The following is a 27,328-nucleotide window of genomic DNA, read 5'->3' as shown; positions in this document are numbered from 1 at the left end:
TCCCTGAGAGCCCCCATTCAATCAAGTGTAAAATGTAGTGGAGAATCTTGGGCAAGGACAAGCTGGGAGCCCTGGGGCAGCCATCAGCACCCTCCTCTCAGGCTTCTGAGGATGCTCACAGGTAGGGTGCCTGCACTCAGGGGTCCTCAGGCCAGGGACCCAGGGCTCCCACTCCCTTGCCAGCTGGTCAGGCTGGGGCTGTGCTGCCTCAGAACAGACACCTGGCTCCTCACCCCTCTTGTGAGCTCCAGCTCTTGTCCAGCAGGCCCCATGGCCACCCAGATGGAGACCACCGGCCTGGCAATCTGTGTCATAAAAGGACTAGAGGAGTCCAGTCCTTTCCCTAAAATTCTCATCGGGGTGGCTCTGCTCACGTATCAGCTCCCCAGATACACACAGGCAGTAGACAGGTAAATAGACACATGCCTGTACACCAACACACATGCACACACACAGTGCTGGCTTCCCATCCGGGACCACAGGACCAACCAGAACTTCTGCCAGTGGGTCTATCTGCTGGCCCTGCAGGCACATCACAGACAGAAAGGATCCATCAGGTCACCCTTGCAGCAGGAGCTGGCTTGCTGCTTCTGACCAGTAGACTACGAACGTTCTTTTTGCCAGTGGAGAGAACCAGGGTGAGGCATATTTCAGACACATACACGCAAATGTATGTGCATTCACACTCAAGCTGCACATGCACACACGTGCACACATCCAGGTGCACACATGTGCTGGGCTGTCGGGCCCCATGGGGCAGGACAAAAACCTCACCAAGGGGAAAGTTGAGGAAAGCCACCCAAGGATCCCTTTTTGCAAACTCAGAGCTGGAAGTCCAACCGGAGGGGCGGGGCACCTGCCTCGTGCAGGCCCAGGCAGGGCTTTACACATGCCGAGGGCAGGACGGCGCTGGACAGGGCTTTGGGGAGGGAGCCCTGGAGAAGGTGGCCCCTGGGGATTGCACCGTGCCCAGCAAGATTGGGGAGGCCAGGCTAGGCATGTATGCCAGGCATCTCTGCGTCCCGGTGCAGAGCCCGGGGTCAGGCCCCACATGGGCTGGAGGGGCCCTTCCCCAAAGGAAGCAGCCAGACCCCCACCCGTGCACAGCGACCACCCAGACCCTTGGCAACAACTGAACACACCGGCACAGCATCTGCCCAAGTTTATTTTGGAAAGCAAAGAAATCAAACAAAGACTCAGAAAATAAATATCTGCAGAGAGGAAGTCCGCTTAGGCGAGGAGGCTGAGAGGGTCAGCGGGAGGTGGGTGCACGGAGGGCGCTCGGGGGCAGGGGGCGCTGGATGCTGGACTGGCTCAGTCCCTCTCTGATTACAGGCCCCGGGGACTGGCGCGCCTGGCACGGCCGGGGACACTGCGCTGAGTCTGCGGGAGCTCACACATGGTGTCCTGGCACTGGCAGCTCTCGATGTGGGTGTAGGTGTAGGTCTGCGAGCCGCCCTGAGGGCAATGCAGCACCACCTGCCGCTGGCTGGTGAGCTCCTCCTTACAGCAAGAGCAGCTGTGGTCCAGGCCCTGGGCCTCGGCCGAGTACCTGGGGGAGGGTGGGAGTGAGGAGCTGCTCCCTAGGCACCACCCCCTCACTCAGGGCACACTTGGGGCCTCGGACTCACATGGCAAAGGTCCCACAGGACCCAGAGCAGTAATTCATTGTGACGTTGTTAGAGCAGCCGTTATAAGAAATTTCCTTGGTGACGGGGATGGTGGAGCAATAGATCCTGGTCTCATTACGAGGGATGCCTGGCAAGAGGGGGCGGGGGCTCTGGGGTAGGGTCTCCACACCTTCACGTGGGGCCCACAGGTCCTTCCCCGGTGGCTTCTTCTCCCTCCCCCAGCGGGCCTGGCCTCGGCCACCCCCCAGCAAGCGGGGCACCCCAGGTGACACCCTCAAATTTAACATCTGGCTGAGAGTGGCACAGAGGGCACAGGATCCCCGTGACACCATTCCCTGTGTCTCTTCCCCTTGAGGGCCCCAGATGGAGCTCCCCTGCCCAGCCACACCTGGTGCCCCTGGAGCCAGCCTCCCACCAGCTTATACTCACATTTTTTGCAGCATCCGTTGGGCATGAGTGTGATGGAGCCCTGGAAAGAAGGAGAATGAGTCTGGGAGCCCCTGGCTGCCCCCCAACCATGAACAACCCCCACCTGCCACGGAATGGGAAGGGACAGGTCCCAGTCCTGGGGACCCCCACTCACCGGGATGCAGATGCTGGGGTCAAAGTCGGGGCAGGTGATGTTGGAGACAGAGGAGATGAGCTGGTTGTGTATTTTCACACAGCTGAAGAAGGTGCAGTTATTCTTGGGGTCAGAATGTATGTCCCCAGGCTGCAGGGCACAGGACAGTTTGGTGAGGCCCAGCAGGAGGCCCGGCCGGCAAGACACACCGGAACCGCCTGGCAGGCTTCCCACCACCAGCTGAGGGCAGCTTCTCAGACAGGAGGTCCAGCCTGTGGGCCCAGAGCCCCAGGCAGGTGACGCAGAGACAGCCATCAGCCCCTAGTGCACAGACATGCCTACACCCCAACCCCGGCACCTGCAGATGTTTATAGATGTGATTACGTTAAAGATCTAGAGATGAGACTCCTGGATCACACAGGTGGCCCTAAATCCAACGACAAGGGTCCTAAATCCACACAGGCCCAAAGAGGGGAGGGGCCCAGGGAAGATGAGGCAGAGAGTTGATGGGTGACACAAGCACAGCACCGCCTGGAGCCCCGGAAGCTGAGGAGGCAAGAGAATCCCCCAGAACCCTGTGACACCTGGATCTTGGACTCCGGCTCTGAGGGCTCCCGGTGTTTCCAGCCCTAGTCTGTTCTCACTTGTCATAACCACCCCAGGACACTTGGACAGCCGTGCCCAGAGCTGAGGAGAGCCAGCCAGGGGTTGCCCATGGCTCCCAGCCAGCTCCTCCCGTGTCAAGAGACAGGATGTCAGCAGGTGGGACCCCTCACCTACCTTTAGGATGATGTTCTCCTTATTTGGCCTCTTGATGATGCAGTGGGTCTGCACACACTTCCCACAGCACTCCCTGGGAACCTCAACCAGCTCGAAGCCCTGCAGGACATGCACCACTTGGGTTGGCGGGAAGGAGAGGTGCCCTGGGGGTGGGTGGGGGACGGCCCGTGCTCCCGGGGTGGGGTGCGGCTTACGGGGTTGCAGGAGTTGTTGCAGGGCACGTGGGAGCAGGAGATGATGTTGAGCTGCGAGGTGCTGTTTCTCGTGGTGGTACAGACACAGTCCTGGCACTTGGACGAGTAAACTGGGGAACCCGGCTGAGGACAGACAGTGAGTGAGGCAAGGCATCTCCCATGCCTCCCACCCACCCACAGGAGGGCTGGCCCCTGCCCCAGAGCCCCCAGGGCGGGCACCTGCCACCCCCCGGCCCAGGGCTCACCTGGTACTCGGCATTCCCGTGGACACACACCCCCTTGGGCACTGGAAGAGAGAGTGGGGACATGGGTCAGGCTGGCCCCGCGGCTGACGCCCAGCCACCGGACACTGTGGGCCCTCGGGCCCCACTTACCACAGGAGTAGGACGGGCAGCACTTCCCGGGTTTGGTCTCACTCTTCACTTCGAATCCCAGTGGGCACTTGGGCGGCGTCTCCTGGCACAGGCTGGTGTTGCACTCTGGAGGGAGGGAGGAGACCCAGTAGGACAGGCAGGGCCTGTGGGCGGCAGCCCCCCTGACGCCCAGGGCCCCAGGCCCGCTCTGACCACGGGGCCCCCCAGTGCCAGCCCAGCCCCTGCCCCAGGGCGGCCTTACTGCAGGACGTGATGTTGCAGCACGGGTCCACGGGGTTGACCTCCGTGAGCGGGTAGGTGCCGTCCTCCGTGCACTCGAGGGGCTCCTGGCGACACTCCTTGGGCTCACAGACGATGCCGCGCCCGCCCTCCAGGCACACACAGTCCTTGCAGTCGAACTCGAAGTGCTCTCCAAACTGCAGGGAGGAGGTGGGTGGGCGGGGGGCACAGGCGGGGGCCCGGCCCTCGGCGGAGGAGGCGCCGCCGTGGGCAGCACACCGAGGGTCCCGTGGGAGACCTGTGCCCTCCCCGCCTCCCAGTCCTCGGAGCAGGCTCGCTCAGGCCACATCGCTGGTCGCACAGCTGTGACCGGCTCCCAGCATTCGCCTCCATAGCCTGGCCCGCGGCAACAGAGACACAGACAACACGGCAGCGGCCAAGGTGTCATCCTGGGTTTAGACAGAGCATCAAGTGACTGATGGGTGGGTGGTATGAAGGGGGTGGATGGATGTTTGGATCAGTGGGTGGATGGACAGATAGACAGTTGAACAAACAAAGGGTGTGGGTGTGGGTGGGTAGGAGGAAGGAAAGAAAGAGGAAGGGGGAAGGAAGGGGACACCCTTGCTGACTCAGCCTCCTGGGACTCAAACAACATGACTCAGGGTTTGAGACTCCTGGATTCTCGTGAGCATCCCACTATAACCCCAAAAACTCCAGGTTCATGGGGGAACCCCACCCCAGCACCAAGGGACAGGGCCTACCTTTCTAGGCACATTGTCAGGTCCCACACAGCCTGGGAAGGGAGAGAAAAGCAGTCCTGTTAGCAGAGTCCTGGTGCCGCAGGACTGGGGGGGGGTTTTGGGGGGGCCGTGTGGGCAGGCAGCGTACCACACAGCTCCACGCAGACATCGTATCCCGGGGCGTAGCTCGTGGTGCCCTCCGGACAGAAGCAGCCTTCCACCAGGCTGGTGTTCACCTCTGAGGGCCTGGAGGTGGGTAAGAGGGGAGCACACACAGGCTGGGAGGCAGGCATGCTGGATCCCGAAGCCCAGGCAGCACCTGCCACCATGCACAGCCCCCAGGGCCAGCCCACCATCCCTGCGCACCTTCCAGCCACTTACCTAGACTCGCAGGTGGGCTCCTCTGCGGGACCACAGGCGCGGTACTCCCGGTGAGGCGGACATGTCACCGCTGCAGGCAGGAGACACAAGTCAGAGGTGACAGAATCAAGACAGAGGAGCCCATGGGCCCCCTGGCAAGGGACAGTGCTGCCCAGCATCTCCTGTCCCAGCCGCAGGTGACCAGCTGCCTGGTGCCGCCCACCTCAGTCCCCCACAGGTGCCTGGCTGTGCCTGGCAAGGCTGGCAGTAGCCCCGGGCCCCCAGCCGCTCAGGCTGACCCTTCCTCCCAACCCCAGGCCCAGCCCAGCCCCCCCCAACCCAGTGTGCTCCAGGCTGGGCACAGCGCCCCATGGAGCCCAGAGGCCCCCTCTGGCCCTCAGGACCGCAGGTCTGGGTGAGGGGCAGGCACGCACAGCAGACCCCGTGGGTGTGGTTCCGCCAGTCGACACAGATGCCCGAGTGGGCGCACAGGGCCGCGTAGGCCTGCAGGCTGGCGCACTCCAGGCCTGAGCCGGGCACGAAGCAGGTGTCGAACACACAGGCATCGTAGTAGTGCTGGGGGGGCACCAGGGCGTGGCACTGGGCAAACAAGCTGGAAGGGAGAGGGCGAGGGTCACGCTCTGGCCGGCCCTTCCCACCAGACCAGTACCTCTACCTGGCTGCCCTCCAGGAGCCTGGCTCAGCCTACACCCCACCAAACAGGGGCCTGCAGGAGGACGGTGGCAGGAGAGCAACAGGGCCACCTTGGGGACGAGGACAATCTGCTGGGGGCCACATTCCTGGAGGTGGATGCTCTGCCCTAAGTGGCTGCCAGTTGCCAGAACCACCAGCACCACCCCCACCCCACCCCCCGCAAAATCCTGGCAGAGGGCCATCCAGCCTCAACTTGTACACCTCTGGGGACAAGGTACTCGCTCCCCACGGATGCCAGCCTTGGGAGTGCCTCCCTGCTCCCAGCCCTGAACGCCAGCTCTGTCCCCGTCAGTTGCCCTCCTTAAGGCCTTGGGCTCGGCTGGCCCTGCTGAGGCCACAAAGGGCACGGGGTTGTCTGACATCGAGATCCCCGGCCCTGGGCCCTCCGCGACTCCCCTGTGGTGCCCCAGCCCTGTGCTCATGCCCCTGCCTTGACTTCTATTTGCAGACTGGGGGTGCGGCATGGAGGGGCATGCCTGTCCCTGAGACCCCGCAGCTCGCCAGGCTGGGGGCAAGGGCACCTGTCTTTGATGAGCTCGCAGAGAGAAGAAGCACAGTCCTTGTGGTGGGTGGTGCTGCTGCCCCCTGGTGGTGTGATGAGTGGGCGCTTGGTGGTGACACCGGTCTGGGGACAGTGTGGCTTGGACGGGTCATTCACCACCCAGTGGTCAGCTGCGAACTCGCAGTTGGAAACCACCTCCCCACTGGGCAGCATGCAGTCGTCCGCGGTGTTGTTGGTACAGGTGCCTGTGTTGGGAGGAAGCCCGCTTCGTACCAGCACACAGCCCCCGGCCGGCCCTGGACCCTCCTCATCTCCAACCAGCTCCCCCGGTGACCCTCAGGCCTCCGATGGGCCTCTTTCCATGGGGCCCCGAGCGGGGCAGCAAGAGAAGTACCTCACACCCTCCTCAGCGACACAGGCACAGCCCATGGCTGTGGGGAACCTTCTGGGGGGTGGGGGCGAGGGGCTCACCACACTGGCCCTTGGTATTGTTGCCAAAGTGCTGGTAGGGCAGCCTGATGGAGAAGGAAAGCCCATTGTAGGAGATGACGGCGCCCAGCTCGGGGATGTCCACCACGTAGTTGATGCCTGACTGGTACACCTGCAGCCCGTACTTCCTGTAGGGCAGCGCCACGACCTGCCTGTTGACCTGCACCTGCGTCCAGAACAGCTGGGGTCAGGAGGGCCAGCAGGGCAGACACAGCGGCCGCTCCCCCGGGGCCCTCCTGGCCACCTCAGGAAATGGAGCATCATGGCTCTAACCAGGGTGAGTCTTCAGAGAGCACCTGAGTCACCCCACCCCTGCCTGTTTCCAGGCCTGTGCCTCCAGGGTGGGGGTAGGGGGAACCTCTGCCTGTCCCCCTGCCCCTGCTCTGGGCCAGACTTGTCCTGGCCAGTCCCTGGGGTAAGATAGCAAGGACCCTGCCCTCACAGGCCCCTGGAGACTCTGGGACCTATGCTGAAGAGAGAGCCCCCCAGGCCGCACGAAGCAACACCATGCAACTGTGTGCACAGTCCCTGCACTCAGGAAGGGGGCTTCTGCCCCAGAGACCTGGGGCAAGGCGGATGGTGGGAGCAAGAGCGGGTGAGGTTAAGGGGTCCCTGACAGCCCCCAGAGGGGCCTGCTGAGCGAGGGTGTCCTCCACCTTGCCAGCGCACCTGGACCTTTATGGGCATCAGCTGCAATGTCTTGATCAACACCTCCTGAGACTCGTGGCGCACGATGAGTGTGCGCGGACAGGACACCTGGTCATTGACGTCGCAGTGGTAGTTATCGATGTACACTCCAAAGTTGTCCACCTTGGAGGTGATCTCCTCCACAAGCACGTAGGTGCAGTTGCCCTGGTAGCTGTAGTAGAGCCCATCGAAGGTGACGTAGTGTGGGTCCCCCCAGCCTGTGCAGTAGCCTGCGGAGGGAGCTTGGCTGAGCCACGCTGGGGGCCAGGACGGGGGCAGGAGCAGCCAGGAGCCCAGGGACGGGCGGGGAGAGCAAGCAGGGATCAAAGGGGTGCCAAAAATTCTGGTCCCTGGGGCACGTGGGGCATCTGAGCCTGTGCTGTGGGATGGAGCCTTACTTTGGAGCTGGGAGGTCTGGGGCCCAAGTCCAGCTCCTCCAAACCTAGGAGCAGCCTTGCTCTGGTCCAGCCCCTCCCCTGCCTGGACCCTCTGCCTAAGGTGGGGAATGAGCAGAAGGCCCACAGCAGGCAGCCATCACGTCCACCTGGGTTCTGCGCCCCCAGACCCCGGCCCCACAGAAGGCATCAGGGGACTCACAGTCACATTCCCAGTGCCAGCAGCAGCCATCGGGATCCAAAACTCTCACGGGCTGGAGGCCGTTGGTGCAGGTGGGCATGGGCGGGGGCTCACACTCCACCTCTACTAGCTCCACGGTGTTGTTGTACTTGCAGATGGCCATGGTGCAGTTACACAGCCACCACGTCTCATTCTCCTATGGCAGGAAGGGCACGGGATCAGCGAGGGCCAGCCTGGACCCCCTGGCCTGCAGAGAGGGTGGGCCTGAGGCCCCGTGCAGGAGGCAGCTGCCCTGCCAGCCTCGCTGAGGGGGACCAGGGACACCCTGTGCCCAAAAGGCTGCTGGAAGCCTCAGTGGTGATGCAGGGCATAGGAACGGGGGCATCTTGGATGACCAGCAGAAACGCAGTGCCTGGCATCAGACACCTGGCTGGTGCTTATGCTCAGTGCCAAGGGGACAAAACATGGCCCACAGCACACTGACCTGTCTGGGAGGAATAAAGTCTGGGCACCCAGGAGGCTTGCTGGTGGTCGGTGTGCTTGATGCCACAGGTGTGGGTGTTTTGGGTGTTGAGGTCGGTGTAGACTTGGAAGGGGTGGGCGTTGGGGAGGGTGTGGATGGGCATGACCAGTTGAAGATCTCAAGGGTGCAGGACAACGAGCAGTTCACATAATAGCAGGTGTCTCCGTGCGTGCCATTGTACACCACATCACCTGCAAGGGGAGAGAGACCAGGCTTCCACTGTCCAGACAGGGCTGACCACCAGGGCCTGCAGGCAGGTCCCCATGAGGCCACCAACCCCCACTTCCCTGACTCATAGCCACAGCAAAGTGGGGCCAACCACAGGGACAGCCGCCCATACCCAGCATCCAGCTTCCCAAGCAAGCTCCTGGTTTAGACTTATGCCTGACCCCTGAGCACTGGTAAAAGCAGACCAAAGCTTCACCAGCCTCTGTCACCTGAGAGCCAGAAGTGAAAAGCTTGGGTACCTGGTATGTAGTATGTGTCATTCAAAACGCAGCAGTAGACGAGGGTAGAGGAGGGGATGAAGCCCGTGCTTTTACTGATGTGGGGAGAGGAGATTGAGGTCTGTGTGGGGGTGGGCCCATGGGAGGTCGTGGTGCTGGTGGTCTGTGGCGTGGGCGGCGTGGGCGGTGTGGTCGAGGAGGGCCTGGGGGTGGTCGCACTGGTGGGAGTGGTCTTCGAGGAGGGGGGACCAGAGGTCTGCGTGCCTGTCAAAATGAAGGTTTCAGGTGGGAACTCATGGCGTCCATTCATTTTAGAGGCCACAGGGACCTAATGGCAAATGCAGTCAGAAAACGGGCTTAGGGCATGGCACGTGGCATGAAAAGGCTGACGTCCACCTTTCTGGCTCTCAGTCGCCACATAGATCACGCTGAGCAGGGCCCCTGGTCCACAGCATATGCAGGGGGTAGGTCCACAGGGATGAGGCTGAAGGGGTTGCCACAATACCGGTCTATCTGAGATATGCTGACCAGCTGCCCTCTGAACCCCCTCGGGGAGGGGAGGTGTAGGCAGAAGTGGGAGACAGAGGGAGGGTCTCCCAGGGACCTGACTGGCAGCTTCCATTCCCTGCCCAGCCCTGGCCTGACATGATACAGTGGGTCCCCCTCAATGGGCTGCTTTGCCTATGTTGCCCATCACACAGCCAAGGAGTGAAGGACAAGGACCTCCGGCAGCTGTGCCTGAAGAATGACATCTTGTGGGGGAAAGTGAGAGCACTCAGCTCTGCTACCCACACATAGCGTGATGGTCAGCAGCTCCCTGAGCACTCAGTGGCCCACCCTGGCCTGAAAGGGAGGCATGCTGAGCCTGCCTGGAACCTCTCTGCTACTCTCTCTCACTAGACAGACTCATGTCTGAGAAGCTACAGGGCTCCCCTAGCAGAAAAACATGCTCTCCTAGGGTAAGGAAGAACCACAGCCCATCATTGGGAACCACACTAGCTCTGTGGTGTTTATATACCTGGAATGGTGGTACCAGGAGCGGGCGGGGAGAAGGTGAGTTACCTCTTGTTGTAGTGGCCTTTGTTTCTGTTGGCGGGGAAGGCGATCCTGTGCTGGTTGTCTCCACGATTGTCGGGGTACGGGTCAGATGTGTAGTTGATTCTGCAGAAAAAGGGAAAGTCAACTGAGAGTTTGGAGGAAAGGAGGGCTCCGGTGGGGCTTTTGGCATGGTGGTCTTACCTGTAGGTACAGTGCTGGTGGTAGTGGTGATCGGAGTGGTGGTGGTGGTTGTGGTGGTGGTTGGGGTTGAGGGGCCAATAGGAGTGGTGGTCAGAGTCCCTGTGGGGGTGGTAGTTGGAGTGGCGGTGGGGGTGGTGGTTGGGGTGGTAGTCAGGGTGGTGGTGGTGGTGGTCGATGGAGTGGTGGGGGTGGGGGGGGTTGTCGGGGTGGTGGTTGGGGTCGTTGTTAGAGTGGAGGTGGGGGTGGTGGTTGGGGTGGTGGTGGTCGATGGAGTGGTGGTGGGGGTGGTGGTCAGGGTGGTGGTAGTGGTGGTTGATGGAGTAGTGCTGGGGGTGGGGGTGTGAGTGGTGGTCGGGGTCGTTGTTGGAGTGGAGGTGGGGGTGGTGGTTGGGGTGGTGGGGGGGGGTAGGGGTGGTGGTCGGGGTGGTCGTGGTGGTCGATGGAGTGGCGGTGGGGGTGGAGGTGGGGGTGGTGGTTGGGGTGGTGGTGGTGGGAGTGGGGGTGGTGGTCGGGGTAGTGGTGGGGGGGGTTGGGGTGGTGGTGGTGGTGGTTGATGGAGTGGTGGTGGGAGTGGGGGTGGTGGTCGGGGTGGTGGTCGGGGTCGTTATTGGAGTGGAGGTGGGGGTGGTGGTTGGGGTGGTGGTGGTGGTCAATGGAGTGCTGGTGGGGGTGGAGGTTGGGGTGGTGGGGGGGGTAGGGGTGGTGGTCAGGGTGGTCGTGGTGGTCGATGGAGTGGTAGTGGGGGTCGGGGTGGGGGTGGTGGTTGGGGTGGTGGTGGTGGTGGGAGTGGGGGTGGTGGTCGGGGTAGTGGTGGTGGGGGTAGGGGTGGTGGTCAGGGTGGTCGTGGTGGTCGATGGAGTGGTGGTGGGGGTGGAGGTCGGGGTGGTGGTGGGGGTAGGGGTGGTGGTGGTGGTGGTTGATGGAGTGGTGGTGGGAGTGGGGGGGGTGGTCGGGGTGGTGGTCGGGGTCGTTGTTGGAATGGAGGTGGGGGTGGTGGTTGGGGTGGTGGTGGTGGTGGTCAATGGAGTGCTGGTGGGGGTGGAGGTTGGGGTGGTGGTGGTAGGGGTAGGGGTGGTGGTCAGGGTGGTCGTGGTGGTCGATGGAGTGGTAGTGGGGGTCGGGGTGGGGGTGGTGGTTGGGGTGGTGGTGGTGGTGGGAGTGGGGGTGGTGGTCGGGGTAGTGGTGGTGGGGGTAGGGGTGGTGGTCAGGGTGGTCGTGGTGGTCGATGGAGTGGTGGTGGGGGTGGAGGTCGGGGTGGTGGTGGGGGTAGGGGTGGTGGTGGTGGTGGTTGATGGAGTGGTGGTGGGAGTGGGGGGGGTGGTTGGGGTGGTGGTCGGGGTCATTGTTGGAGTGGAGGTGGGGGAGGTGGTCGGGGTGGTGGTGGTGGTGGTCAATGGAGTGCTGGTGGGGGTGGAGGTTGGGGTGGTGGTGGTGGGGGTAGGGGTGGTGGTCAGGGTGGTCGTGGTGGTCGATGGAGTGGTGGTGGGGGTCGGGGTGGGGGTGGTGGTTGGGGTGGTGGTGGTGGGAGTGGGGGTGGTGGTCGGGGTAGTGGTGGTGGGAGTAGGGGTGGTGGTCAGGGTGGTCGTGGTGGTCGATGGAGTGGTGGTGGGGGTGGAGGTCGGGGTGGTGGTGGGGGTAGGGGTGGTGGTGGTGGTGGTTGATGGAGTGGTGGTGGGAGTGGGGGGGGTGGTTGGGGTGGTGGTCGGGGTCATTGTTGGAGTGGAGGTGGGGGAGGTGGTCGGGGTGGTGGTGGTGGTGGTCAATGGAGTGCTGGTGGGGGTGGAGGTCAGGGTGGTGGTGGTGGTGCTTGATGGAGTGGTGGTGTGAGTGGGGGGGGTGGTCGGGGTGGTGGTCAGGGTGGTGGTGGTGGTCGATGGAGTGGTGGTCGGGGTGGTGGTCGGGGTGGTGGTCGGAGGAGGCGTGGAGATACAGTAGTCCGGCAGGTAACAGCACTCCACGTTGATCTCGTAGTTGAGGCAGTACGGCTGTGGCATGAGCACCCCTGGCTTCTGGTCTTCGTTCTTGCACACCAGCCCCACGGAGATGTCGCACTGCACGGTTTGCCCGAGGTCGCCCAAGGGGATGTCGGGCCAGAAGACGGCTCTGCAGGAGATGTTGACGGGCGAGCCCAACGTGCAGACTTTCTCAATAGGTTCGAAGTCCCCACCCGGTTTGGTAAAGCTGGGTTTCCCGGAGTCCAGCCAGCCCGTCCAGTGGCAGTCAGGCACGCAGGGAGTGGTAGACTTTGTGCTGGTAGGCGTGGTGGTGGTGGTCGGGGTGGTGGTGATGGTTGAGGTCGGGGTGGTGGTCGGGGTCGGGGTGGCTGTGGTGGTGGTGGTCGGGGTGGTGGTGATCGTTGAGGTCGGGGTCTGGGTGGCCGTGGTGGTGGTGGTCGGGGTGGTGGTCGGGGTCGGGGTGGCCGTGGTGGTGGTGGTGGTTGGGGTGGTGGTGATGGTTGAGGTCGGGGTGGTGGTCGGGGTCGGGGTGGTGGTGATGGTTGAGGTCGGGGTCGGGGTGGCCGTGGTGGTGGTGGTTGGGATCTGGGTGGCCGTGGTGGTGGTGGTTGGGGTGGTGGTGATGGTTGAGGTCGGGGTGGTGGTCGGGGTCGGGGTGGCCGTGGTGGTGGTGGTGGTCGGGGTGGTGGTCGTGGTCGGGGTGGCCGTGGTGGTGGTGGTGGTCGGGGTGGTGGTCGGGGTCGGGGTGGCCGTGGTGGTGGTGGTCGGGATCTGGGTGGCCGTGGTGGTGGTGGTTGGGGTGGTGGTGATGGTTGAGGTCGGGGTGGTGGTCGGGGTCGGGGTGGCCGTGGTGGTGGTGGTGGTCGGGGTGGTGGTCGTGGTCGGGGTGGCCGTGGTGGTGGTGGTGGTCGGGGTGGTGGTCGGGGTCGGGGTGGCCGTGGTGGTGGTGGTTGGGGTGGTGGTGATGGTTGAGGTCGGGGTGGTGGTCGGGGTCGGGGTGGTGGTGATGGTTGAGGTCGGGGTCGGGGTGGCCGTGGTGGTGGTGGTCGGGATCTGGGTGGCCGTGGTGGTGGTGGTTGGGGTGGTGGTGATGGTTGAGGTCGGGGTGGTGGTCGGGGTCGGGGTGGTGGTGATGGTTGAGGTCGGGGTCGGGGTGGCCGTGGTGGTGGTGGTCGGGATCTGGGTGGCCGTGGTGGTGGTGGTTGGGGTGGTGGTGATGGTTGAGGTCGGGGTGGTGGTCGGGGTCGGGGTGGCCGTGGTGGTGGTGGTTGGGGTGGTGGTGATGGTTGAGGTCGGGGTGGTGGTCGGGGTTGGGGTGGCCGTGGTGGTGGTGGTGGTCGGGGTGGTGGTGATGGTTGAGGTCAGGGTGGTGGTCGGAGTCGGGGTGGCCGTGGAGGTAGTGGTCGGAGCTCCTGTGGGGGTGGTTGTTGGAGTGGTGGTTGGGGTTGTGGTGGTGGTGGTTGATGGAGTGGTGGTGGGGGTCGGGGTGGGGGTGGAGGTCGGGGTGGTGGTCGGGGTGGTGGTGGTGGTTGATGGAGTGGTGGTCAGAGTAGTGGTGGTTGATGGCGTGGTGGTGGTAGGGGTGGTGGTGGTGGTGGTTGATGGAGTGGTGGTGGGAGTGGGGGGGGTGGTCGGGGTGGTGGTCGGGGTCGTTGTTGGAGTGAAGGTGGGGGTGGTGGTCGGGGTGGGGGTGGTGGTGGTGGTGGTCAATGGAGTGCTAGTGGGGGTGGAGGTCGGGGTGGTTGTGAGGGGGGTAGGGGTGGTTGTCAGGGTGGTCGTGGTGGTCGATGGAGTGGTGGTGGGGGTGGGGGTGGGTGTAGGGGTGGTGGTGGTGGTGGTGGTTGATGGAGTTGTGGTGGGAGTGGGGGGTGTGGTCGGGGTGGTGGTCGGGGTCGTTATTGGAGTGGAGGTGGGGGTGGTGGTTGGGGTGGTGGTGGTGGTGGTCAATGGAGTGCTGGTGGGGGTGGAGGTCGGGGTGGTGGTGGTGGGGGTAGGGGTGGTGGTCAGGGTGGTCGTGGTGGTCGATGGAGTGGTAGTGGGGGTCGGGGTGGGGGTGGTGGTTAGGGTGGTGGTGGTGGTGGGAGTGGGGGTGGTGGTCGGGGTAGTGGTGGTGGGAGTAGGGGTGGTGGTCAGGGTGGTCGTGGTGGTCGATGGAGTGGTGGTGGGGGTGGAGGTCGGGGTGGTGGTGGGGGTAGGGGTGGTGGTGGTGGTGGTTGATGGAGTGGTGGTGGGAGTGGGGGGGGTGGTTGGGGTGGTGGTCGGGGTCATTGTTGGAGTGGAGGTGGGGGAGGTGGTCGGGGTGGTGGTGGTGGTGGTCAATGGAGTGCTGGTGGGGGTGGAGGTCAGGGTGGTGGTGGTGGTGCTTGATGGAGTGGTGGTGTGAGTGGGGGGGGTGGTCGGGGTGGTGGTCAGGGTGGTGGTGGTGGTCGATGGAGTGGTGGTCGGGGTGGTGGTCGGGGTGGTGGTCGGAGGAGGCGTGGAGATACAGTAGTCCGGCAGGTAACAGCACTCCACGTTGATCTCGTAGTTGAGGCAGTACGGCTGTGGCATGAGCACCCCTGGCTTCTGGTCTTCGTTCTTGCACACCAGCCCCACGGAGATGTCGCACTGCACGGTTTGCCCGAGGTCGCCCAAGGGGATGTCGGGCCAGAAGACGGCTCTGCAGGAGATGTTGACAGGCGAGCCCAACGTGCAGACTTTCTCAATAGGTTCGAAGTCCCCACCCGGTTTGGTAAAGCTGGGTTTCCCGGAGTCCAGCCAGCCCGTCCAGTGGCAGTCAGGCACGCAGGGAGGGGTAGACTTTGTGCTGGTAGGCGTGGTGGTGGTGGTCGGGGTGGTGGTGATGGTTGAGGTCGGGGTGGTGGTCGGGGTCGGGGTGGCTGTGGTGGTGGTGGTCGGGGTGGTGGTGATCGTTGAGGTCGGGGTCGGGGTGACCGTGGTGGTGGTCGGGGTCTGGGTGGCCGTGGTGGTGGTGGTCGGGGTGGTGGTCGGGGTCAGGGTGGCCGTGGTGGTGGTCGGGGTCGGGGTGGTGGTGATGGTTGAGGTCGGGGTCGGGGTGGCCGTGGTGGTGGTGGTTGGGGTGGTGGTGATGGTTGAGGTCGGGGTGGTGGTTGGGGTCGGGGTGGCTGTGGTGGTGGTGGTGGTCGGGGTGGTGGTGATGGTTGAGGTCGGGGTCGGAGTGGCCGTGGTGGTGGTGGTCGGGGTGGTGGTCGGGGTCGTGGTGATGGGAGTGGTCGTGGGGGCCAGGGATGTGGATGTGGGACACGGCAGGCAGCAATTGACACGGATCTCATAGTCGTAACAGACCGCGAAGGGGCCGTTTCCAAACTGGTCTTCATTGTAGCAAATGAACCCCACGGACACATCGCACTGGGCCTTCTGGCCGGCCTGCTCCCAGCTGAGGTGGGGGTCCGTGGCCAGCCTGCACTCGATCTCCTCGGGGGCCCCACAGACGCTGTCGAAGGTCTCCCGGTCTCCAGCATTCTGCTCAGTGGGATGGTTCTCGTTGATCCAGTCGGACCAGAAGCAGCACAGCCCTGGGGTAGCAACACCCGATGTTGGTCCCTACCCTGGGCGCAGCTCCAGGGAGCTCACCAGGGCCTCCCAGAGGTCAGGGTCCCGTGGCTGCCCTTCCTAAGAATGTCAGGATGGACACCACGTCTGCCCTCCTCCTGCAGCTGAACGCTGCACCCCTCATGCCACACCTGGGTGATGGACCCTGGCCTCAGGGCCCCCAACCCCTTGCCCAGCTGCTGTCAAATCCTGCTGCCCCCAAAAAAAGTAAATCCGGGAAGAGTGACCCATTTCAGTGAGGAAGCCCGCGGGAAGGGGACTGGTCTGGGCTCCCAAGCGACGGTGTCACCCAGAGCCAGCAAGTCCCTGGGGTCAAGGCCCGGAAAGCACCCTCTGGGCAGAAGGGAACAGCACCACTGCCTGACCCCACCCATGTCCTGGTCTCTTAGAAAGTTACTGGGAGCCCTTCCTGGCACCTTCCCTCCCAGCCGCACACCCGTGCGACCCCCACAAGACCTACCCAGAACTTGCGAGGACAAGGGTGGAAATACAGAAGAACCAGGAAGGAAAGAAGCCTGGCGTTAGGTAGTTCAACATCTTTTTTAAAAATCTTGTTAATTTTTACGACTTTCTTTCCAGTGGCTGTTACCCACCGGCGTGGCCTGTCCATCGGTGGCTGCCACCTCCGTGGCATGGACAGCATGGACACAGGGACACCTAGGGACCTTCCTCTGCTTTCTCAGGGACAACCTCAGGGGTGTTCTCCTGCTGGCTCAGGAAATGTCCCCCCAGTCACCTTCATGTCTATCTGGGCTCAGGGATGTGGTCGTGAGGCTGGCACCTCAACTCGAAAGGCCAGGGGCCCAGGGGACATCCCCTGAGCAGAGACACCCGTCGTTTTGACCGCCCACCCGCAAGCAGAGGTGAGAACCTGCTGCACTCGCCCCCGGAAGGGCCACACCTGCTGGGCTCAGGGAAGCTGGGCACTCGGGGAAGTGAGGGGGGCATGGCCCTGAGGCCTTCCTTACCTGTGCTGGGTGTCGGGGTGCTGGTGGTGGTGGTGGTGGTGGTGGTGGTGGTGGTGATGGGGGTGGAGGTGACAGGGATCGTAGTAGAGGGCAGGGGGGTTGAGGTCACACAGATGTTGAAGTGCCTCTCCACAGTCCCGTTGGGGCCACAGATCTCCCAATAGCAGAAGAAGCCATCCTGGGTGTAGTTGAGAATCTTCCCTGGGGGGCAGGAGGAAGGCCCATGTCCACACGGCAAGAATGAGACTCTCAAGAACCCCCCAGGTGTCTCCTAGCTCCAGCAAGTGCTAGGCCAAGCCCCCCACCCGACCTCCAGAAACCCAGGGGGTCTCCCATCAGGGCACAGGAGCCAGCTAGAAGAAGGGATGACCTGGGCTCCCCATCACAAGTCTGAGCCAGCTCTGAGCCGGGAAAGCCCCCAGGGGGCCACAGGGACAGGGAGGGCAGCCTGGGGGCTCTCCTTGGGGGAGGAGGCCCTGGCCGGCCACCTCGGGGTAACGCAGAGGGTGGCTTACCTTCATCCCACCAGCAGACAACTTCCGAGGAGTTGCTACACACGCTGTGAAGCAAGTACAGAGCTGCAGACCCTGAGGCCAAGGCCAGGCCCCTCCTGGCTCCCAGGCCCCCGCCCCGAGCGCCCCTCAGGATGTGGGGCAGGATGTGGGGCAGGAGCCCCAGCTTCTCGGCTCTGCCCATGCAGAGGAGGAGCTCGCGTGCCTACGGCCTGGATCCTAGGGGTGCCCGTGGGCCCGTGTGCATGACATGCTGGTGCAGGTGGGCATGTAGGTGTGCGTGCATGTGTGCATCCGTGAACATGCAGTGTGCTGGTGCGCACAGCTTGTAAGTGTGTGTGTGCATGCACCTGACCTCCCCCAGGCCCCTTGCAGCGTGAGCCCAAGTACCAAGAGTGGCAGTCCTTCTCAGGGGGAACAGATGCTCCAGGTGGGTAGCGTGTGTCCCCGACATAGCAGCCACATTTGTCTTCTGTGACGCACTGCTTCAGGTCCTCGTCATAGATGGGCCTATCCTTGGGGCACCGGGGGTAGCAGCCTGGAGGGCACAGGGTAGGGGGCTTAGGCCACTGCAGAGGGCCGTTTGTCCACCAGACCCCACCCATTGCCACAACCCCCAGCCACAAGGCCCTGCACACCGCCATTCAGCCCAAGAGACAGCCAGGTCCCACCCAGCCTCCTGGGGAGGTGAGGGAGGGCGCCCTGAGCCCCCGACCCTGTGTCCCCCCATGGGCTAGGATGCTCCCTCCCCAGAGGTGGCTCAGTCTCTCATGCCCCCTAGTTCTCAGCCACAGTCCTTGTCACCCCACCCTGTCCTCCCTGACCTCTTCTGACCTTCGGGTCTCTGTCACCCTGCTCCTTACTACCTCTGTCTCCAGGCCAGGGGCTCGGCTCAGGGCACGCGCTCCGTGGCCAGGTGAGCCTGACCCGTCCAGACCTCAGGCCCCCAGCCCCACGGGGCCGCTCTCAGGCCAGCCTGTGGGTGTCCGGGGCGCCATGCTCGCCCCCGAGGCCCCCACTCACCCTCCAGGTAGGACACGGAGATGTTGGAATGGATGCCATTGATGGTTCTACAGGTCTCGAAGCTCCGATTCCCGCACGGCTCGTAATGCCACTCACACTCGTCCGGGGGGTTGTAGTAGTCGCAGAATATGGCTGGGGGGAGGGGTCAGCTTCAGGGGGGGCCGAGGCCAGGGTCGGGGGAGACGCACCAGCATGGCCCCTGAGGGGCGACACCTGGCCCAGGGCCAGGGAGGCAGAAAGGGACGATGTGCGCCCCGTCTCCTCCGTGGGCAGGGAGAGCCGCCCGCCCGCAGGGCAGCCCCAGCACGGAGACAGGTGGGCACTCACGGCACAGGTCTGGCGTCCTCCAGAACACGCAGGCCCCCTCCTTTGTACACTCCTGGGCGTAGGAGGCCACGGCAGAGCAGAAGCACTCACAGTCCCCGCCGGAGTCACAGGAGCAGGAGTCATGGACGCAAGCCTCGTAGAAGGGCTTGGGGTCCACCTGGGGGAGAAGACTCTGCCTCAGGCCCACACCGCCACCCGAGGCCAGACCTGCCCTGGGGCCAAGGAACTCGGGACCCCCCGGACCAGGGCACCGTCACCCAGCACCAGCCTCCCAGGGAGGCCTGGGGGAGACAGGGGTCCAGAGACCGGTGGCCTGCCCTCCACACCCCCCACCACTGCCTGGAGCCACGGGCCTCTGGGCCTCAGGGACTTATGTGTCCTTTCTTCCTCTTCGGAAGGCACCGGAGGAGCAGCGAGCTGGGGGTCTCGGGGAAGGTGGGACCTCGGGCCCAAGGACAGAAGATGCAGTTGACACTGCCCGGTGGTGGCCACGGTGTGACCCCAGCATGACACCCCCCCCCCCCCCCGGCCCGCACACCTTGCTGTGGCAGCTGCTGAAGACAGAGCTCTTGATGATGCTGCACTGCTTCTCAGCCCAGGCTAGGCGGTGCGGTCTCAGGACACAGGGCTCCGGGGTGCTGCTCACATCGGGACACGTGGGGGCCTCCTTCCAGCTGTTCCCGAAGTCCAGCTCGCTGTCCACCACCATGTGGTCCCTCGTGGTGAAGTCATTGCTGGAACGCTGGTCAAAGTTGCCGCACAGCCCGCACACCGTGCCCTGCAGAGACGGCAAGCCCGCGGCTTCGAGACGGGCTCGTGGGAGGGAAGGCAGCCGGTCCCCTCATGTCCCGGGGAGGCCAGGCAGGGGAGGGCCACCACGCACCTTGTAGGATGGGGACAGCTTGATGAAGATGGTCGTCTTCCTGTCCCAGATGACGATGACACCAATGCTCGCCTCCACCACTAGGTACTGGCCCACATCCCGCGTGGTGTAGGCCACGGCGTGGCCCGTGTCGCGCTGGACCACCAGGCGCTGCTTGTTCTCGAGCTTCAGCTCCGTCCTCTGTGCCCGGGGAGAGGCCCCGTCACTGGTCAGGTCCGAGGGTCCCCGAGGGTTCCCGTGACCCCAGGGTCAGGCAACACTCACCCCTATGAATATTTTGATGGCCTTAGAGCAGGTGACCCCCGTGGTGCCACAAGGAACGTTCTCAGTGATGATGCTGAAGGAGCCCAGGGAGGCATTGTGGCCGCAGTAGTCCTGGGGACCCACAGAGGATGTGAGCCAGGCTGGCTAGGCCACCTGGACCCCAACCTGGCATGAGGACCCTGAACCATACCCACGAGCCCCTCAGTCCCCGTGCGCTGCGGGAGGGTCACAGAACAGGAGCACCGAGGGAGGGCCAGCAGTACCCCTCACTGGGCGCTGACCACGGGACCAGGGCCAGGCCTCACCTGAGCGGCCACATAGGAGCAGTGTCCGTCAAAATCATAGTACTTCCCGTCAAAGGTGATGTAGTGCCCACTCCCGTAGATGGAGCAGGAGCCGTAGCACACGGACTGCGTGCACGTCCAGCGCCCTCTCTGGCAGGTGCTGAGGAGAGTGGGAAGTGGGCCTGGAGGGGTCACAGGGGCCCAGCCCCCACCACTGGACAGCCCCGCCAGCAGCTCACGAACCACACCTACACACACGCATCCGTGTGGACCTCACCGCCCTCGTGTCCCCACCACATGTTCCCACCCATGCCCAGAGTGGGGCCGATGGAGCCAGGCCACTTACCAGGTGTTGCAGTCCACCTTGATCTTGTCCCCTGGGGAGTACAGGTCATGGTTGTGCACGCACGGGCAGTCCTCCTCCTTGACACAGCCACCACGGCCATCGTCCAGCCACCCACTTGGGCAAATGCAGCCACTGACACACTCTGTCTGATACTGCAGGGGCCGGGAAGTGGGGCTCAGGGCTTCGATGGCAGGCCCAGGGGGCCCAGCCAGCCCTACTCAGGGCCGCCCCATCTCCTCACCTGTGGACGCCCCTCTGTCCCCCGCCCTCTGTCCTCCCTCGGGCTCTCTGCTGTGCCTGGAGACAGCAAGGGCTACCTCCCCTGTGCCCTTGGTGGGCTAGGCAGGGACCCACAGGGCGCCACCTCCTTCCCCAGGACAGGGAGGGCCGGTAAGGCCTGTGGGTGTGGAATCCCGCCTCCTCCGCCCCCATGGTGGCCCCTACACGCACATGACCGGCAGCCAGCGTCTGGCAGCTGACAGGTCGTGGGTTCTGGATGGCCACCGCTGTCAGGTTGTTGCAGTCAATGTGGATCTTTGGGGATGGACAGCCTGTAGGACAGAGGAGGCCATCCCAGCTTAGCTGGAGTGGGGACGCGGCAGGTACAGGGCAGGTGAGGGACAGGAAGCCGTGCGCTGCAGCTGTTACTTACTCTGGCCAAGCAGCTTGACCTGCATGCAATGCAGCCTCCCGTTCCGGCAAACACTGAGGGGGAGAGGTGGGAGCTGAGTAGGCTCATAGGGGCAGGGGGCAGAGGGGGGATGTAGGCCCCCCCCCCAGGTAGAGCACACCCTCTCCAGCCCTCCCACCAACCCCAGGCCACCCACCATCGCTCCTCCTGCCTCAGCACCACTTCTCCGGCCTCGAGGTAGAGGCCATGGTGGTAGCAGGAGCACTTGGCCAGGGACACACAGCGGCCCTTCTCGTCCAGGAAAGTGTGGTCCGGGCAGCCGCAGCCATCCACAGGCGCGAAGCCCTGCACACAGTGGGTGTCGGCCTCGGAGAGCGAACGGCAGGTCTGCTGGCAGGTGGTCAGGTTGTACAAGAAGACCTGCGAGTTGGGGCAGGAGCCCACATCCTCATCTGTAGGGGGAAGGGAGGGGCCAGCATGAGGGTCGGAGGGATGGGCCCCAGCTGTCCTCCCACAGGCCCCCTGCTCCCAGGACAGACAGATGCTGGCCCAGCCACGGGCTGACAAGGGCAGGATCCCCAAGGCCTAGAAGGCGCACGGCAGCAAAGAGCAGCAGAGGGCTGACCCCTCCCGCCACTGGGGCCCCCAGACACCCCAGAGGGGACAGCACTCACTGCACACTTGCTCCCGCCATCCCCACAGCATGATGCCCTTGGTGGCACAGGCACGGGCGTAGGAGGACAGCGCGGCACACATGCAGCTCTCGCTGTTCTGGCAGTTACATGTGTCATATTTGCACCTCTGGAGGCAAAGTGAGGCAGGCAGTGAGGGAGGGAACACGCAGACACACACGTGTGCTTGCACAAACATGCTCAGCAACCTCCAGCGGCAGCCTCGCCGGCAGGGGTCAACTGCAGGCAGTGCAGGTGCGGGTGCGGGGGCCACCCACCTTGTAATACTCCGAGGGGTCCACGGCTGCGTGGCACTTGCTGAAGGGGGTCTCTGTCTTCTTCAGCAGGGAGCACCAGTGCTCGGCATAGTTGGCTGCAGAGGGTCCAGAACCTCAGCGGGGCGGCCCCCCTCTAGCAGCCCCCCAAGCCCAGCTGCCTGGCCACCCAGGCTGGAAAGACTGTGCCCCCGCCCCCACACTGGCCCGGCCCCTCCTGCCCAGGGCAAGTCCCACCCCTCATCAGGTGGTGCACCCCCCGCCTCCCCTCCCTCTACCTCCCCTGACCGGGTGGACAGTGGTGTGCAGGCACAGCCCTGCCCCTGACGAGGGCCGCCACCCAGTGATTAGCGGGCGGGCCCGGGCCCTCTGCTGTGTCTCTTGGCGGACGGCCACCACGGGCCACCGTCAACCAGCCACGTGGCAGAGGGCAGCCGGTGGATGGGCTGGCCACCCGGCTGGCACCTGCCCCCACCCGCACGTTGCGGTTCCCCAAGTCCAAGCCTCACCACTCTCGATATTGAGGGAGCAGGGGTCGTCCAGCCAGTCTAGCTTGTCGTGGCAGTTCGACTGCGCCTTCCAGGAGTTGGCAAAACTGGCCCCTGTGGCCTCCACCAGCCCACCAGGCGTCTTAAAGTCATCCCCTTCCTGGCCATTGAAGTTCCCACAGAGCCCTGGGGGGGGCCAGGACAAGGTTGGGAAGGGGCAGGGCGGCAGGGGGACGGGGCGGGCCCCGAGCGGGGCCTCTGTGGGGACCCGCTGATGGCGCCACTCACCCTGCACGTGCCCCTGGGCAACCTGGTCCAGCGTCAGGAAGAGCTGCATGACGGGCAGCAGCTGCACCTGCAGCCTGAGGCCGAAGGCGGTGTTCACCATGAGGTGGTAGGAGGACGGTTGGAAGACGGAGAAGCTGGCTGCAAGGCAGGGGGCAAGGGGGTCCCACCTGGTTGGCAGGGGCTCCAGGGATGGAGGGGCTGCCCTCCCCCACCCGACTGGGTGGTGAGGGGCAGGACTCACCTGTCACGTGGGGCAGGTTCACCTCCAGCTCGTTCAGCAGCACGCTGCCATCAGACTTGAAAGCCAGCACCTGCAGGGGGAACAGAGCAGACAGCAGGGCTGAGCAGAGCCTCAGGGACCCTGGGGTGCTGGGCAGGGCGAGGGGGGGCACCCACGTTCTTCCTGTTGTCCGCCAGCAGCACCACTGTCTTCAGGCAGGTCTGCTTGTCCGTGGAGCCGCAGGGGGCCAGCTCACCCAGCAGGGCATAGGAGTCGTTGTGGTCACCCTGTGGGGGACGGGGGGTGGTGGCAGTGACCGGCGTGGAGCCTAATGCAGGGCCGGGCTCTGCCCACACACTGCCCCCCAGCTACCTTGATCAGCACGTAGTAACAGTCCCCGTGGAAGGTGTACTTCTTCCCGTCGAAGGTGGTGATGTGGGAGCCGCCTTCCAGGCTGCAGGTCCCCGGGCACGGCAGGTCTTTGCACACCCAGCGGCCGGCGGTGCAGACGCTGTGGGTGGTAGGGAACAGCATCAGGCTCCACTGCCCCCAGGCCTGCCCCCCAGCCTGCTGACTCCCTGTGTTCCCCCCCCAGCCCCAGGCCCTAGACCCACCACTCCTCGCATTCATTGGTGATCTGCTGGCCGGGCGAGTACAGGTGCCCATGAAGCCTGCAGTGGCACTGGCTCACGGGGATGCAGCCGCTGCCTGCGATGTCGTCGTACACGGTGCCTGCACAGGACGGGCGTGACGTCACCCTCGGCTGCCTCAGAAGGCCCGGGAAGCCCCACACTGCGGCTCTTGCTGCAGGGGCCAAGGCCCCGGACGGGCACTCGGAAGGCGGGGTGATCCCCTAGGTGGGGTCGCCAACCAGGCCTCCCTCTCCCCCCACAGATGCTCCGGTCCTTTGGGCAACATATGTGCCCCCGTATGTCATCCAGTCAGGGGTGGCCTCCAGGGCCCGCAAGCAGGGCAGCAGGACACTTGCTCACGGAGCGCTGACCAGGAAGGACCCCCCACATCAAGACCCCCCCAAGGCCACCACTGTGTGTGTTGCAGGGGAGGGGTCTTCAGCACTCGCGTCTCCTCTACCTGGTGTCAGGGACGGGGCACTGCACCTCGCTCCCGGCACTGGCGCTACCCCCACCAGCCGCACACTGCCCCCCGCCCCAGAGCAGTGCCACCAGCCTCACCCCGCAGCCCCCCAGCACACACCTTCCGGGCAGAAGCAGCCATCCATGTGGTGCTCCTCACACAGGCTGCTGACCTCCAGGTGAGAGCAGGTGTCCATGCAGGGCGAGCCGCTCTCCAGGTAAACCATGTTCCCAGGGCAGCTCTTGGCTGGGAGGACAAAGGAAGGCCCCTGAGCCGGCAGAGTCGCCGAGGGGGGCCACACAGCGGGCAGGGGAGCCCCTGAGCGCCCACCTCGCATGCTGAAGCCTGGGCCACTGCTGAGTCAGCACCCACACCAGCCCCCAGGCCAGGATGCCAGGCCGCCCAGACCCCTGGACGGCCCCCCCCAACAGTCCCCCAACTCAGGGCCCCAAGGTGCCCACCTCCCACCTGCCCTGGCGGCACTTACGGCACAGCTCAGCCGTCCTCCAGTTGCCGGGCTGCCCGCCCGCGTGGGAGCACTGGCGGGAGAATTCGGCGAGGGTGCTGCAGGCGCAGGAGGTGCCCGCCGGGCACCGGCAGCGGTCCTGGGCGCAGGCCTGCACGTACAGCTCCAGCGGCAGGAGGCCCAGGCAGTCTTTGAAGGCCAAGGCCGTCAGCAGCCTCTCGCACTCAGCGCGCTGCAGACACATGGGCACCGGGTGAGGACCACACGCCCCCTCACCTCCCGGCCGCCCACGGCCCCCCAGCCCCCCAGCTCGCCCCGGGCCGACGACGCACATGCTCAGAGCAGGACTCCAGGGCCGGCTCCTCCTCGGGGTCATCGCACACCACACCGGGCTTGTTGATCTTCTGCATGGTCCCAAACTCGATGGCACTGAAGAGCACGCCTGGGGACACAGCCCATCAGTGGTCACCCCGCCTGCACCGCCCACCTCTTGCCCACCTGCCAGGCCCCGGGGAGGCCCTCACCATCAGAGAGGAACTCCGAGTAGGTCTGCAGCCCATTGTAGTCCCCACAGAGGCCACATGTGTGGTTCTGGAACCTACTGTCCAGCTCCAGCTGTTGAGGGAAGAGGAGGCAGGGGATGGGCTGGTGGCCAGCAGGACAGGGCCACCACGGTAGGTCTCCTACGGCCAGGCTAGCCTCGGGACGTCCCAAGTGGGCTTCGGAGGTGACAGGAGGGCAAGTGTTGGCACAGCATGTCTGGCAGGGCGGGGGACGGCACCCCAGGCCCTGATGGTACCCTCTCCAGGTGGGCTGCCAGCCCCCTGCGGGACTCCTCATGACCAGGCTCGGACTCCAGCCACCACACCCCCCTGGGATCCCCAGCCCGCAGGCCCATGGTGGGAGCTGCACCCACCATGAGTGAGTCTTCCCGGTTCCACATGAGGGTGAGTCCAGCACGGGAGTAGACCTTGGTGTAGGCGTCGTTCTTCTCAATGAGCAGCCCAGAGCTGTAGTGTGGGGTGCTGACCCTGGGGAAGAGGCATCGGGCAGGGGTCACCCGCCGGCCCACACAGCCCCCACCACGGCAGGTCTCCCACCATCCTGCGGCGCAGAGGCCACTGAGGCTGTGCTTGGGTGGGAGAGATGGCCAGGACCACAGACAGGGTGGCCACCTCCTTGTCCAACCCCCCTTCCATCCCCCTCCCCACACCTCTCCTCAGAGCAAGGCTGCCCACCCCCTGGCCCCGGGCTGGCTGAGGGGTTCGCTTGCCCCAAGTCTGTGCTCCCTGGGCCTGGACCCACCCGCTGTGGACATGGGAGACGACAAAGGACAGACACCGTGGGAGGCTGGGCAGGAATGCAGCTTAGAGCCCCATTGTTCCAGAGACAATGGGGGACAATCACCTGGGAGGGGCTCCCACTGCTGGCCCCCCACTTCTGTAACTGGAGCCCGGTAACAGGGAGGCCCCCTCCTCCTGGGAGGGCCCCTAGCGGTCGGGCCCATTCCTCCCACAGGGCGGCGCCCCTCTTGTCCCCCACTCACAAGGCCCCATTCACCACAACCAGCTGCGGGGTGAGGTAGATGGTGTCGTCCTTGATGCTCAGCAGGATGTACTCAAGCTGGGGGTGCTTCCCATCTCTGCCCGCGCCCCGCTTCAGGTGAACCGCGAACTCCTTATAGGAGTCCCTGCAGTCGGACGCGAAGTTGTAGTCACACAGGCCCGGGAAGCGGAAGACGTCCCCATCGAAGGTCTTGTAGTGGAAGTCGCCCCAAGTGCTGCAGACGCTGTGGCCGTGGTTCCGGGTCCTGCCCTCTGGGAGAGCGGGAGACGCAGGGGTGAGCAGGCCGGGCCCCCCGGAGGCCTGTTCTGAGGCCCTACCTGGCAGCTGCCCGCAAGGGACCCTCCTTGGCCACCCCGCCCAGGGGGGTCTCAGCCCCCTGAAAGGACATCTCCAGCTGCCACACCCTCGCACCCCAGCCCCGGCACGGAATGCAGCCATTTGCCAAGTGGGCAGCGAGGGCCGTGGGGCTCCCCGGAACGCTGGACTCCCTGTCCGCCTAGCTCAGTGTCCCCTGCCCTGTTGCTGCCTGGACCCAGGCAGCCTCCCCCTGCTCCCACCGCCCCTCATCCAACAGGACTGCATCCCTGCACCCCCAGACGGTGTCCCGTTGTTTCCAAACGTCAGAGGCCAGTTCCCCTCCAGGGGTTTTTCCACCCAACACGCAAAGGGTGGAGGTGTCCCCATCTTGCGTTCCCAGTCTTCTCTGTCTGGAGCGACCCTTTCATCCTGTGGCCAAACACCCTACTCTGCAGAAGGATCATCTTGGCCTTGGCCCCTGGAGGGTCCCTTACTCCCGGGCCCTCTCGGCTGCCCCTGCCTCCCACACACACCCCTGGACAGAGGCCCAGCTCAGGTGTTTCCAGCAGGAGATTGTCCTCAAAGGGATGGCACAAACCCAAGACCCCCTTCCCTCCTTCCTTCCCTCCACCCAAAGTCAGCAGGGGCTCAGGAGCAGGATGCCCAACCCAAGCAGCGCACCCCAAAGGAGGGGCAGAGGAGGGTTGCCTACTCCCAGGTAGGACACCTGCCCTGGGCCACCCCAGCCTTCCTGCTGCCCCTCACCTCTCTGGAGCTCTGCACCCCTGGCCGAGCTCAGGACCAGGCAGATGGCCACCAGGCGGGCTAGTGGCAGCCCCATGGTGGCTCGGGAGGGCGGCAGGGAGAGCATCTGGGGCAGGGGTCCAGGCCTTATATGGCCCAGTGGAACTGGCAGAGGCGGGAGAGGAGAGGAGGGGAGGGGCGGGGGTGGGTGGGTGGGGCGTTTCCAGGTTATCAAGAAAACAGCTGTGGGGGCTCCTGTGGTGCCACCTGGGAAATATTGATTCACGTTATCTGCGGTTTATCTTTTTATTGAGCTCTCCTGGGGATGCCTCAGCACCAGTGACCCAGTTCCAGCACACACCCTCCCAGCTGCAGGCAGGACCGGGCCCAGTGAGGTCCTGGGCCTCCACGCTCCG

At 64.5% G+C, this 27,328-nt stretch overlaps 1 protein-coding gene across 1 annotated transcript; it reads right to left on the bottom strand.

The window, feature by feature from the left end:
- Positions 1 to 1,147: 1,147 nt before the first annotated feature.
- On the bottom strand, positions 1,148 to 27,055 carry MUC2 (mucin 2, oligomeric mucus/gel-forming). The gene is given in 53 exon segments (XM_041722432.1): positions 1,148 to 1,552; positions 1,632 to 1,758; positions 2,061 to 2,100; positions 2,215 to 2,343; positions 2,974 to 3,072; positions 3,168 to 3,290; positions 3,413 to 3,453; positions 3,542 to 3,646; positions 3,783 to 3,957; positions 4,522 to 4,553; positions 4,649 to 4,746; positions 4,882 to 4,951; positions 5,295 to 5,473; positions 6,096 to 6,321; positions 6,548 to 6,731; positions 7,235 to 7,482; positions 7,850 to 8,024; positions 8,313 to 8,542; positions 8,819 to 9,061; positions 9,860 to 9,958; positions 10,037 to 10,437; positions 10,439 to 11,393; positions 11,463 to 11,523; positions 11,575 to 15,536; positions 16,022 to 16,030; positions 16,533 to 16,733; positions 17,048 to 17,091; positions 17,435 to 17,582; positions 18,068 to 18,199; positions 18,395 to 18,551; positions 18,933 to 19,172; positions 19,278 to 19,457; positions 19,542 to 19,652; positions 19,847 to 19,985; positions 20,172 to 20,323; positions 20,622 to 20,722; positions 20,824 to 20,876; positions 20,999 to 21,254; positions 21,477 to 21,603; positions 21,752 to 21,846; positions 22,258 to 22,422; positions 22,525 to 22,662; positions 22,766 to 22,835; positions 22,921 to 23,031; positions 23,117 to 23,255; positions 23,359 to 23,476; positions 23,960 to 24,085; positions 24,327 to 24,537; positions 24,638 to 24,747; positions 24,830 to 24,920; positions 25,222 to 25,336; positions 25,852 to 26,122; positions 26,934 to 27,055. Coding segments are annotated over 53 exon segments (12,111 nt in total). The 5' UTR covers positions 27,010 to 27,055; the 3' UTR covers positions 1,148 to 1,329.
- Positions 27,056 to 27,328: the final 273 nt, after the last annotated feature.

The sequence above is a fragment of the Vulpes lagopus genome, chromosome 11, assembly GCF_018345385.1.
Source record: "Vulpes lagopus strain Blue_001 chromosome 11, ASM1834538v1, whole genome shotgun sequence".
NCBI lineage: Eukaryota > Metazoa > Chordata > Mammalia > Carnivora > Canidae > Vulpes > Vulpes lagopus.
Note: the sequence above shows the minus strand (reverse complement) of the source record. Positions and strands in the feature narration are given on the sequence as shown.